This window comes from Equus asinus, chromosome 2, assembly GCF_041296235.1.
Source record: "Equus asinus isolate D_3611 breed Donkey chromosome 2, EquAss-T2T_v2, whole genome shotgun sequence".
Lineage (NCBI taxonomy): Eukaryota > Metazoa > Chordata > Mammalia > Perissodactyla > Equidae > Equus > Equus asinus.
The window spans coordinates 24,067,183-24,081,284 of NC_091791.1; the positions used below are offsets into that span (position 1 = coordinate 24,067,183).

At 39.2% G+C, this 14,102-nt stretch overlaps 1 protein-coding gene across 7 annotated transcripts in view; it reads left to right on the forward strand.

The window, feature by feature from the left end:
• Positions 1 to 14,102, forward strand: part of SORCS1 (sortilin related VPS10 domain containing receptor 1) — a 475,161-nt gene that overhangs the window by 384,326 nt on the left and 76,733 nt on the right. For all 7 annotated transcript variants that reach the window (XM_014844792.3, XM_044751163.2, XM_044751161.2 and 4 more), the window contains exons 13-17: positions 1,933 to 2,024; positions 3,327 to 3,434; positions 4,932 to 5,049; positions 6,558 to 6,688; positions 9,797 to 9,910. In XM_014844792.3, coding sequence (XP_014700278.3) covers positions 1,933 to 2,024; positions 3,327 to 3,434; positions 4,932 to 5,049; positions 6,558 to 6,688; positions 9,797 to 9,910 — 563 coding nt within the window. The remainder of the gene's footprint in view (positions 1 to 1,932; positions 2,025 to 3,326; positions 3,435 to 4,931; positions 5,050 to 6,557; positions 6,689 to 9,796; positions 9,911 to 14,102) is intronic.

The window sequence follows — 14,102 nt, forward strand, 5'->3', positions numbered from 1 at the left end:
TGAGTTTAGCAAATATTTATGCAATTTGATTTTTTTGCCTTTCAATAAAAATGAACCTTATTTGGAACCCAGGTATAAGAAAGTGTTTAAGTGATGATGAAACCGAATTAGATATCTCTGAATTTTTCCTGTAAAAGAAAACCAGAATCCCAAAGAATTTATCGTACAGGGAACATGGTGCCTAGATGGTGGATTATATATCTAGCACTTAGTTGCCTCCATAAGTCCCCTTGTCTTGAAGTCAGAATAGAGAGGAACTGAGTGATAGAGAAAATAGCCGTTACCCAGGTGGTGTTCGGAGATGTTTAAATCTCATGTACAAAAGACAGAGTAATAACCATCAGGGTGCATATGTTAGGAAAGTAGAAATGGGATCACTTTAAAGCAATGTGTTTAGCTTAAATGCTTCCTTTCTTTCTTCTGAATGAAAATTAGATACCCATAGCTCATAAAACAGGCATTTAATGAGGTTTAGCAATCATAACAAGATTTGTGCCTAATGCATGGTTGTTACACTTCAATAAATATGTTTTAATAACCCACTGACGTTTAATTATCATACAATAACTAGCACCGTAAATTGAAATCTAATGCACAGGTAATCACACAGCCATGAGAACACTCTGCTTTAAATTTTAGACAGAGATGTTCATGTTATGGTCCAGTTACTATTTCCTAGTTTCAGACCCTTTGTAGCTCCTCAGTGTGATTCACATGTTTTCAGAAGAACAGGGCAGTAAAGAAATTTGCTTAAGAAACCCAAGGGCTATTGATCTTGGAGATATGTAGGAACAAGGACTATTAAGCTTCCTCTGGAAAATAGTTAGAGAGCCAGGATCCCATTTTTTTCTTTCCACCACCCCAAACAAAGCAAAGAAGGCTCTACTTCTGTATTCTTAGGATATATACTATAGTCCTTATTTACATATAAGAAGTAAACAAAGGGGAAAAAGATTATGTCTGTAGTGTAACCACAGACAAGGCTATACTAACAATGTGACTCTGAGAAAACAGAATGCATCTTATAGAGAGGACTCGCAAATTGTTTTCAGCCTGTCTCCATTTGACTTCAGATTAGTTTCTCCACATTTGGAGAAAGACTCAATGACACATATGCTCAAAGATGATGATTTCGTTTTTGGTTTTTTTTCCTTCTTCTTCTTCTCCCCAAAGCCCCCAGTACCTAGTTGTATATTCTGGTTGTGGGTCCTTCTGGCTGTGCTGTGTAGAATGCAGCCTTAGCATGGCTTGATGAGTGATGCCGTGTCCACACCCAGGATCTGAAACTGTGAAACCCTGGGCCACCGAAGCAGGGTGCACGAACTTAACCACTCGGCCGCAGGGCTGGGCCCAATAGTTCCGTTTTGATCAGAACTACTTTATGACTTAGTAGAGAATCTATGAATTAACAAGAACACCTTTCCTCTATAGTACTTGGAAACTTTGAAATAATTACATGTGGAAAGGGCACTGTGGTGCTGTAAGTCCCAGCTCCATCAATTACTATATACATGATCTTAAGCAAGTCACCACATCTCTCTAAACTGTACTTTTCTCATCTGTAAAAATGAGAAAGTTGAAGTAAAGTATCTCTAAGGTTTCTTCCACCTAACGATGTTACCCAATGTGGACAATTATCCAGTATTCTGACATCATCATGAATGGAGATTAAATAACTTACCACAAAAAGACAGGGATATAGACATGAAAACATAACTATTTATTTTTTAAATTTCTTTTGTGGTGCACCTAAAATCATTTTATGTAACTCCAGTGGTATATGTAGCCCACCCTATGTAGTTCCCAAAGATTTTGGGAAACCTAGTTCTATCATGGGAAGGATTTTTCCCCTCATGTGAAGCCTACTTCTCTGAGTTCTGGGTATGCATGGATGTGGATGTGTATCCATATGTCTGTGTTTTCCTCTTTCAGATCTTTGAAGAAGAGCACAGCGTTTTGTATCTGGATCAAGGCGGAGTCCTCGTTGCTATGAAGCACACGTCTCTCCCAATTCGACATCTCTGGTAAAGGCACCTATTACCTATAAGTCATGCACCTGATAGTTCCACACTGCGAAGACTAGTTTAGGAGTCAGGCCATCAGATTGCGACTGCGTTTGTAGTAAAATGTCAAGGTCTACTCAAACATTATTTATACCTTTGCTCTATTAAAATAGGATTGTTGCCTTCAGTTTCACAAAAGGTGGAGGAAAGGAGAGAGGGAGGGAAGGAGGGGAGGAGGGAGAGAAAGAAAGAAGCTGATTGATTCTGCCCCTGAGAGAGGAATTGCATTATGGTTTTTGAATGTGACAGTATCCCGCCCCCGCCCAGTACCTTATTCCTTCAGCGTAACCATGGGTAGAATGGTGTGTCAGGTATAATCTCTGAGTAGCTTAACTCTTGCAGTCACCTTTCCCAAATAACGTCTCCTGGAGTTTAATATTTGTGTTCATGATATGTGTTCTGCACAGACATGAGCTGTTCAGGACACTTCTGCTCCTATCTCATTTCTCCTGTTCCTACCTCCTTAGATTCCTTTTCAAGGGTGACATTCTGCAACTCTACCTGTAGGTCTTTCACAGGTGGACATGCAAGGCCTCACTTCCAGAGGAGTTTCCAATAGACTCCTTCATCTGTGTTTTTAAAAGTGTCTCTCTCCACGTGCGAGCTTGTTCAAAGTCGAAAACCTTGTTTTGCCTCCACTGTTGGTTACTTTGTTGACTGAAGAGGAAGCTGCAAAAATAAGAGAAAGAGAGGCGTAGCTCGGGGGAAGGCATCCATAGAGAAAGGCAGAGCAAAGGAAACATCTTGTGTGACCATCAGATTTGTAGACCTCTCTCCTCCTACTCTCAATGAGTCAGCTGGGATTTCTAACAGTGTAAGAGGGCTTCTGCCTAGGGTTCCATCTCTTAGAGGGGGCTGCGTCAAGTCCATCTAAGTAGGTCCCATAAGGCCATTGCTCTTCAGAATCAACTGCAAAGCTTGCTGCTAGATTACAGAGAGGTTTTTGAGCGGGTCACATTGAGATCTAAGACCTAATTAAATATCCAAATTAAAAAAAAATTCTTTCAAAGACTTATTATTATTCCCGTTTCATGCAGTTCTTCCCTTATTGATGTTATAACACATTTGGGTCCCAAATCACTTGGCTAACTGTATTTCTACCTTCTTATGTAATTAAGAGCACTTATTCATATAAAAGGCTCACTTTGACAATGCCTCGGGTACTTTTTAAATGAATTCTCTCCCTGTTGATAGTATCTTTCCTTTGAAAGGATTTTTTTTTTTCTTTTGAGATCTGATGGCTGTTATTTTTTCTGTCATTAGGTTGAGTTTTGATGAAGGGAGATCTTGGAGCAAATACAGTTTCACATCTATTCCACTTTTTGTGGATGGGGTTCTGGGTGAGCCCGGGGAAGAGACTCTAATCATGACGTAAGTGGAAAACTATGATGTCTTCTAGTCTTAGTATCAATCCAGAAACACGTTATTTTTTAGCTGAGCCTGTTAACTTTGCTACTGTTAGGTTTGAAGTGGCTAGCAAAGACAGTGCATCTAACTTCATGATTCTCCAACAAAGAGGAAAGAAAAATGTGGGCGGCCATTTTCTTGGCTCTTTATTCATTATGAGGAAACCCACACTGAGGGCTGGCAGCAGAAGGGCACAGCTTATTTCTTCCTGTACTGAATGGGCTTAGGGAGACTAGAAGTGATTATTTCAACAGAAAATAAAACTACAAATTTACAACTTTAATAATATACTTGATATAGAGAAAATCACAGGCGTGCAAGAATGATTTCACTTTAAGACAGAACACAAAGCTTGATCAAAACCCCACAAAGGATTTTATTTTTCCCTGGCTCTTTACCTAACCCAATTGTGAGGCATATTAGGAAAACCATGAGAACAATCTGTTCTTGTGAAATTATATTTGCAGTCATTCTTGTCTGGAAAGTGATGATCATTAATTCGTGAAAGACGTGATTAATGACTTGCCTGCCTATGGGTTTCAAAACATGAGCTTTGAATTTAAAATATGAAGTGGTAATTTTTTTTTTTTTCCTCCTGGAAAATTGGACATGGAAAATAGAGAGGGAAGCTTTTAAAGTAGTTGATCCTGTCATCAATGAAAGTTTAAAAATGAAAGGAAACAATTGGTACATTTTCTAATTTTTTCTTCCCTCCTTTTTCTAATGATCAGAAAGATCAACAAAAATTTAATATGCCTAACATCTACACTTTTGTCCATGGTAAACATAGCTAGAATAGTAGTTTTTCAATATTTGTCTTTATTCAATTTTTATATTTCCAAAACATAGATGAAAAAAAGCTGACTGAAAAGGCTACTTTGTGGCTTTTATCCACGCCTACAATTGATGATTCAAACACCTCATTAACTGCCTGAGTCTCTGTGAATAAGGAGAGCAGAATGCACTGTGTAAGAAATATATAACTTCTTGGCTCTGCTGCCGACTTTCCCTAGGGACGTGGGAATGTAAAAGAGCGTGGAAACTATGGGAACCTGTGCCTTAGCAAGAGAAGCTGGAAGTATAGTCTTGGACCACATAGACTGCATCATTTGTGATTGTTTTCTCAATCTTTTTTTTTTTGACAACCATTCATGTGGTATAATATATAGAAGTGGGCTTTTAAGTCAAACACCCTGGATTCTGACACTACCAGTTCACAGTGACTTGATTTTGGGTTTTGCATGTTAACAAAACCCTTTAAGCCTCAAGTTACCCACATAAAAGTGGAACCAATAATAGTACCTTCCACATAAGTGTGTTTTGAGGATTAAATGATATGATCGATGTAATGTGCTTGGGATTATGCTAAGTTCATCATAAACACTCAGCCAATGCTTGCTGTTGTTATAACTGTTGGCATTGTTATTATTGTGATTATTTTTGTCATCATTAACTCTGTAGAGTGTTTGGACACTTCAGCCACCGCTCTGAATGGCAGTTGGTCAAAGTGGACTACAAGTCCATTTTTGACAGACGGTGTGCCGAGGAGGACTACAGACCCTGGCAGCTGCATAGCCAGGTAGGAGGAAGGGAGCTGCAGTTGAGTCGAGTAGGAGGCATGGGGTGTGTTGGGGGAAAGCTAATCATTAAAGTGTAGGAATTGGTGTGTTCTAAGCTAAAATGCCCATCTCATGCTTTCTTATGTGTTTTGTGTTCTACAGCAGTGAACAAACTCAATATTTATAACTGGTTGTGAAGTAATTTCTGTTTTTATTGTACTAGGAAATAATGAGATAAAATTCAAATGTGCTTGGCTTAGACTTACAACTCAAAATGAAATACTAACTCTGCACAGAGATCTGAACATAATTTATCTAATGTGTCATGTGATTGCAGGGTGGGGGCAGGGGTGAGGAAAGGATCTTCAATTTTATCTAGCAATGCAAACGGTGACATAAAATAACAAAATTACACTGGCTGAGCAGTGCCAGTAACATCCTTCTTCCCGACCGCTGTGATCCTCTGGGATTAGGTAGGGCTTCTTACCTCCTTCCAAAGTACTCATGGTACAAGTGTGCAGAATTATTAATAGGAACCTTGCCTTCGTCCTGGCCCCTCAGCTGTTCAGCTCATATCAACATGCTTGGCTGAAAGCATCTATCCTTTGATTTCCTAAGGCAGAAGTCATCCTGCTCATCTCTCAAAGGACATGGCAGAGACTCTTGCTGCAAAGTCATCACTATCTTTAGGCAGTGACCTGTCATATACCCCAAACCTTGACTAAGTAATATGGTTACATGTAGATGTGTAACGGAGCCAATTAACATGAGTTTGCTCAAGAAAGATAGTTGATAGTAGCTTAGACAAATCTCTGTTCTGGTCCTTCAGACACACAAAGAGAGCTCTATTTGACAGTGAGGGCCGCATCAGCCAGAATCACGTACTCTATTCGGAGACTTAACAGTAAAATTATTACTCATTTACATGGCTGATATTTTCCCCTTCAGAATGCACAAGCATTGTGATATTCAAAGGTTTTACTTATTTTGAGGAGAAACACTGAATTTAGTTGTCTCACTTGTCTGGTAGACAGACAGAAAATCAGTGGTATAATGTTGTGCGGGCAGAGGCATAATACATCGGGCAAAATAGATCTTTATATTTCTTAGCAGTACTCTTCTTTCATGTCCTCTTAAGGGACCAAATGTATAACTCTTTTATTATAGGAGAATTGAGCTTAATTATTACATATTTGTTGGTAACAAACTTGTTATTAGCTGAGTCTTAGTTATCTGTGTGTCCCTCATAGCACTGTGCCCAACACCTGGCCAAGTAAAGGTTTGCTGAATATATAGAGTTAAGGATTTTTTTTACACACACACGTTCAACCCTTCTTAGGATTGCCTTTATAGTCACATTCTATAATAAGGCTCTAGATATTGAAAAGAAAATTCCATTAGAACAAAGCAGGCTACCCAAGTCCAGATTACACTGAAGTTTGAGAACATCTCCCTGAACTGTCTTGGTATGGAACAGGGAAGGTCCAATCTGTGTGCCCAACTGCGTGAGATCCTTGTCTCCTTACAGGGGGAGGCATGCATCATGGGAGCAAAGAGGATATATAAGAAGCGAAGATCTGAGCGGAAATGTATGCAAGGAAAATACGCAGGAGCTATGGAGTCTGAACCCTGTGTATGCACAGAGGCTGATTTTGACTGGTGAGCTTGTGCTGTTATCCCATGCAGTCGTTCTGTGAATCAGATCCATATGAGCCTTAATGAAAACTTAGATCTGAAGTAATAGTAACATACATAGAGCTAAGTGACAAGCTTCATATTCTTGTGAAATTGCCTCTTGGGGCCATCATGGCTTACTAGCAATATACATGTGAATATGGAAAAGCCAAGAGTTTCTTTAAACTTAAAGAGGATTCAGAAGATGGCAGGTAATTATCTTCACATATTTGTTAGATCTTAGGACAAAAAGAGAGACCAGATCCACCCTGAGTTGCTTCAGACAGCAACACTGAAAATAAGAATTGGACTTTTCAGAGAGCAAACATATCTGTACTTGAGATAGAAACTTTCTAGAATCTAGGGTTCCCCATGGTAGAACAATGGCCTTATAAGATAGTAAATTTTCTATCCCTACAAATTTTCAGTCAGTGGTTAGCTGACTATTGCTATGCAAGCTGTGGCAGACGTTTCTGAATTCAATGCAAGGATGGATTCAGTGGCATTGCCAATCTATGGCTCTGTGAACCTAGTGGTAAAGGAGACTTCTCCCTTTACCAGGACTATACTGATTTAAACTGGAATAATACTGAGACATTTAGAAGTTAAATAAATTCAGAGTGCTGTAGCATTCTTTTTGGAGCATTCAGTAAGCAGAAAGGTAGCTTATGGGGCCAGCAATGCCCTCACCTTGTTCTAGGTCAATGTTAGCGTTCAGGTGAGGTTGACAAATTATTGAGGATGAGTAGCTGGTAACTCCCTTGGTCATATCCATCTATTTTCTGTTCTGTTTTTTTCCCTCTTTTTTCTTTATATATTTTTAGTTTAGAGAAAACAGTTGAAAAATATATATGTCAATATTAAACAATTGAAACTTAACCTGAGAACCAAAGTCATTCCTTTAACCGTTTTACTGTGTAGCAACCACAGGTCGCATATCTAATCATCAAAACATCAGTGACTAGGCTGAGATACTGTGTACATATCATGTATCTTAGAAAAAGTAAGTCTTCTCTCATGGTAGACCTCTGGAGATGTTCTCTGAATAAATAGTGTTGGGCAAGTCTGGCAAAATTGATCACCAGCAGTCACACCAATAAGGCTGTTCCCCTCTCGTTGGTAGCCAAGGCAAGCCAACAGCCAGTGTGGTATCTCCCTGGGCTCAGCCAGAGGGCACCAGAGCTTCAGAGAAGTTCAAAAGGAATTCTACAGGGGCCTCCTCAACCGTGAATTCTGTTTCAGTCAGTGCAACATTATTAAAATGACACAAATATTTTATCCCTGTCCTACCTTTCGAGACTGACACCCTGAAATATATTCACAGGGAAAACTTTCATGGAATTTTTAAGTCATTTGTCACATCCCTCTTTCCGAAGCCTGACTGCTTCTCCTTCATCCACTCTCATCAAGGAGGATTTGTAAAGGAAGTTAGCATTTTTCCCATAGTGGTTTAACTTTGGCTTTTCCAAACAGTCAATCTTTTGCAAAGAACAAATTTATTCTTTGGTAGAAAACCAAAGAGAAAAAGTGAGGTAAGAAGTCCCAATTCCCTGATATTTCCTGGACACGTTTGTTCCTTTGAGAATCTTTTTGACAAAGTTCCAAAACAAGCCAGTCTTTTGCTGTTGTCATGGTCATTGGTTGTTTTCTTTTTTCCACATTAAACTGTCTAGAGTAAAGGGAATGCATGGTAAGGACAGCAGTTAGGTTTCTCCCCTCCCCCGTCTCTCACTCCCCTCAATCTTGGCCCAATTCTTGCATTCATCTGTGATTGGAATTTGCTACTCATCCCACTAACAAATGTCTTATGAGAAGTGGGAAATGAATCATGAACAAGGCCATTGTAAGGTTTTCTGGTCAAATGAGATTTTTGTAACTGCATGATTTCTGAAAATATTTTGGAAGGCTCGCCGTGACCTTGTTGAGTTCCTACCAGTAGCTGGAACTTTAGTGATTCCACTTGACTGTAGCATAATGAAAGGTGGTTGTCACTGAATGTTCTCTCTTGACTTGGCTCTCCCCTGGTCAGCCCTCCAGATGACCTTGCCTGTCATCCTCCAGCATTTGTAAGGTAATTCCCTGAAATGAACGCTGGGTGTAGGGAGCAATCCTGAAGTCTTCCTGCCCATGCTGTGTTGAACCAGCATCAGATCCAGATGGTAAGTGCAGAATTCTAAGTGCCAGCTGCCTGGTGACAGGCCCCTTAGCTGACCCTATTTCTCCCTTCGTGACCCTCATGTGCCAGCATCTCACCTCCATTACACACCTCCATGGGTCAGTTCATAGTAAGGCTTGCTGATTGCTTCCTGCGATATGTCAGTGCATGCAGAGGTGCAATTTGTTGTCATCCTCTGTGCCCAGCTTGATCTTCCAGAAGCCAAGAATATCAGGCCACTCAGTGGCCCCTGAAGGCAAGAATGAAGAGGCTAAGAGAAAAGGCTTTTACTATTTCCAAACTGGAGAGAAGATTTAAAGCAATTAGTCCCATGGACAGTGCTAGCCACCTAGGACAAAAGTTTTCCTTGGGGGAATGCTCGCCACACTCCTGAAGGACATTTCTTTTTCTGCTGTGACTTTGAAGCATATGGCTTGTGCACAGAGAGACCTGGCTCAGCTCTTCTTGCTAGATCCAGATGTCTTGGAAGAGCACCCCAAAGACATCACCAGAAATGAGGATTGTGCCACATGTGGTCGTGTTTAAACTCTTCAATGAAGTTTTACACTGAGATTACAGCTTTCTCTGGGCCCAACCGCAATCAGTATTGTGTATCCTCCTAATGAGAACATAATCTACTCTCTCAGCTTAAAGGAGTTTAATTAGAATTATTGGGCATTGAGCCTTAATCTCTACAAAGGCATCTCTTTTGCTTCGAGTCAACATTTCTCAAAATTGGTTCTGTAGGATATTTTCATGGGTAATTGATAAGTAGTCCATTGGAAAAAAACGTTTCATTTTTGGAAAGACATGGACTCAGTGAATGCCTGTTTTTTGACTAATTGACTAGAGTCGAAGTTGGCTATGGACTAACATGAAATTGTTCTTAGTAATTTTGCCACCTACTGAGAGGTTTCTCTTGGCTCTTTCCCTAACAGTGACTATGGTTATGAGCGACACAGCAATGGTCAGTGCCTGCCAGCATTTTGGTTCAATCCATCTTCTCTGTCAAAGGATTGCAGCTTGGGGCAGAGTTACCTCAATAGTACTGGGTGAGTGTCTGAAGCAGTGACCTTGGGAGGTCAACCTTTGCTGCTTTTCAGAGTATGTTAAACTTACAGAATTACTTCTAATCAAAGACCAGGCCTATTTCATTACTGCACCATTTATTTGCTTTTGTTCATTTTAGTAACATAACACAGATTTGCCTTACAGTGCAAATTTCTTCTGAGAATGACCCCAGTTGCAAATGAAGAAACAAAACAGTTTCCTTAGATGAAGATGATGATGATGATAATAATATATAAATTTCTTTATTTTTTAATACTTTATTTCGGAATTAATTAATCATGTGAAGCTACCTTTTACTCTCACTGCATCCCTGGGCAGAAGGCCAAATAAATTATTTTATATGTGCATTTTCTGTTTTATAGATGTGGAGCCTAAATTCAAAAAAGAAGCTCATTGACTTTTCAAGAGTGTTAGTAGGAATATGTTTCCTTTTCTCTCTATATCCAATCTTGACACATTTAAGGCATGCATTCTGATCTTTATAAATATGAAATCAGATTCTAAACTTTTGTGTTTAATGTTCTGATTTGTGGGGCTTATTCAATTTTATTTAAGAAATACCATAAAAGGGAAAACATTCCATGACTTTTCCACAACTGTAACTGATTGTTTACAGTCTTAAAAAATAGTGTGTGGAACATATTTGGATTCTAATTCAAATAATCTGTAAAAATACATTTTGAGCCATTTGGAGAATTGAAACATGGACTGATGATTAGATGATGTATTAGTCAGGGTTTTCCAGAGATAGGTTTTTATGTCTCTATTACACACACATACAAATATGTAAAGAAATTCATTACCAGGAATTGGATGACGCAGTTATGGAGGTGGGCAAGTCCAAACCCCAAGATCTACAGGGTCACTTGGCAAGCTGGAGACCCAGGAGAAGTGACGGTTTGTTTCCAGTCCCAGTCTGAAGGTGTGAGAACCAGGGACGTCAACACTGTCGGTCCTGTCTGAAGGATAGCAGGCCCCAAACCCAGGAAAAGCCAGTGTTTCTGTCCAAGTGTGAAGGCAGGAAAGAAGCCAACATCCAGTTTGAAGACAGGCAGGAGGAATTCTCTCTTCCTCAGCAAAAGTCAGCCTTTTTGTTCTATTGAGGCCTTCAATGGATTGGGTGAGGCCCACCCACACAAAGGAGGGCAATCTGCTCTACTCAGTGTACTGATTTAAATGTTAATCTCTTCCAAAAACACCTGCACAGAAACACCTAGAATAATGTTTGACCAAATATCTGGGCACCTTGTGGCCCAATCAAGTTGACGCATAAAATTAACCATCACAGGTGATATTAGGGGATACTTAATCAAAATATAAGTATTTACATTTATTATACTAATCAAATACTTATGTATTTAGGTGTGATAATGGTATTTTGATTAGGCTAAAAGAAAAGAAACTTTATCTTTTAGAGATACATGATATGTGAGATTTGTTTTAAAATGTTAAAAAAGGAGAGCAGGCCCAGTGGCATAGTGGTTAAGTTCGCGTGCTCCACTTCAGCAGCCTGGTGTTTGCAGGTTTGGATCCCAGGTGTGGACCCAGCACTCCTCATTAAGCCATGCTGTGGCAGCATCCCACATACAAAATAGAGAAAGATTAGCACAGATGTTAGCTCAGGGACAATCTTCCTCAAGCAAAAAGAGGAAGATTGGCAACAGATATCAGCTCAGAGCCAATCTTCCTCACCAATAAAAAAAAAAATTAAAAAAGGAATAGGTATTGATAATTTGTGAAGATGAGTTAAGGTGGGCACAGGGATTTATTCTACTATTTTCTCTCATTTGTGCATATTTGAAAATTCTGATATTAGAAAGTTAGTGAGGGAAAGAAAGAAAAAGGAAAAGAAGAGAGAGAGGGAGGAAGAGAAGGAGAAAGACAGGGAGGGGTAGAAACCTCACCAATAGGCCAGTTCTACTTGGTAATTCCTCTTCTCATTTCTCAGGGCAGTCGCAGTGCAGAGGTGAGGAGTTCCATGTTTCCACTTGTGTACTTCTATATTTGAAATTCTAAAGTTTTTTTTTTGAAAAAAAATTGACAAAATAATGTATGCTACTCTTTTAAAGGAAGGGAAAAACACAGACATGTACCTCAAATATTATCTCTGACGTTAGGGATTTCTAGAACCTTTGAATGAAGGAATAAGTTGTGCTTTATTTGAACCATAACACAAAATCTGAGGAAAATACAAATAGCATTTTTACAGTACTGGGTCAGCTGGGTCTTCAGCACCTAGTACTGTGGGAAAAAGATTGAAAAGGGCTGATGAAATAAATTAACTAATGCCAAACAAAGGAGTTTTATTACTTGCATGTACCAGCATGTTTAGACATTACAAAGGGCATCTGAAACCCCTAAAGCTAATTTCAGAATCGATTTTTTTTTCTCTAACACAATCAGTCAAGGAAGTTCTCTTTTTCTGTTTTTGATATTTGTGAGAGGAGGCTGAAGTACAGAGGGGTCTAAATTGTTCCAGATGTTACTCAAATCCCTGTACTAAGGCCCAAGGAGGGCACGTGATTCCTCCCTTTTCAGTTTATGGAGAATACACACACACACACACACACACACACACATTTTTAGCTGCCCCTAAATAGGCTTCATAGAATGTGAAATCCAAATAAATCCTGACTCATATAAAAGAAAATATCAGAAATGGTTTAATTATAATATCCTATTCAGTGGGATTTTTCATTTATGCCCTATAAAATGAAAATTTGAGTTAGAATGTGATTCATCGATGTGTCCAGGTATATAAATATTTTCAATGCAGTTATGTTTATGAATCATAAAGTCCCAGACATTACTTTCTAGGGCTCTACCTCCACGCTCAGAGGTTGCTCATATCAGTGGGGACTGCGCGATGGCATCTGACCCCAAAGGACTTTTGTTAAGTTACACATCCACTGGTTTCATCTTCCTGTTCAAACTTTTTCAAAAAAAGTATCAGCAGCAGTGAGCAAGCTTTCATAAAGAGAACCTACAATGAATACGAGCCATCAGCAGGTAGGATAAATGCCCTGCTCTCAAAAGTAAGGTGCTCACAGGTGGAGGCATGACCACCTGCATAGGACCCTAAAGTTGGGAGGAAAGGTGACAATAGTGACCCCACTGATCAGCATATTGTGCAAACTACACATTTTGCATTAGGAACAAGAAGACCCTTAGCTGGGACAGGGGCCTGAAATCATCTTCAAAGAAGGCCCCATACCATCAAGTTCTTATTTGCAGTGTCTGTAATCAATTCAAGAGTTGGCAAGAGTACAGTGTAGATGAAATTGGAAAAGAACTTTCTGCCATTCTTAATGGCACTCCAGCCCCTCACCCCAGATGTCGCTTGGCTATGTGTTGATTCAGGGGCATTTCATATGTACAGATTCAGTATTTAATGTCGTAACCACTACAATGCTGCAATTAAGCATTTAACTTTTCACTTAAAAACATTTATTTACAAAGAAATATATATATGTGTGTTCTACGTTTAAAAAGCCAATTTAGATCATCACCCCTATCCTGGCCCCCTTTCTCACACAATTCTGATCTGTTCAATATGCGTGCTTCCAAACACTTTTCTTTGTGTTTGCCAGTGAATAATCATGCCAAGAAAAAATATGCAAAACTAATTTGGGAAGTTATTCTTGTATGTCATCTCCTACTAAATATATTGTTCTTCTATTTACCTTTTTCATTCAAAAATATATCTTAAATATGTTTCCAAGTCAGAATATATAGATCTGCCTTCCATCTAATTTCTTTTAATTCCATAGTATTAAACACCTAGGATTACTAGTCATCCTCTTTCATAGACATTTTGGTCATTTCCTGTTTCTCCTGTTATAAACAATGCTGCAGTTAATGTTCTCATACCATAATAATTGTTATTAAAAACATATAACAGTAATCTGGGGCTGGCCTGGTAGCATGGTGGTTAAGTTTGCGTGCTCTGCTTTGGCAGCCACGGGTCTATGGGTTTGGATCCCGGGCATGGACCTAGCACCACTCATCAAGCAACGCTGTGGCAGCATCCCACATAAAATAGAGGAAGAATGGACAGACGTTAGCTCAGCAGCAATCTTCCTCAATTTTAAATAAATAATTTAAAAGAAAGAAAAAAACCCAAAAAGCATATAAGAATAATTAGAATCTCTTTTGGCAATTGGACGTGTTTCT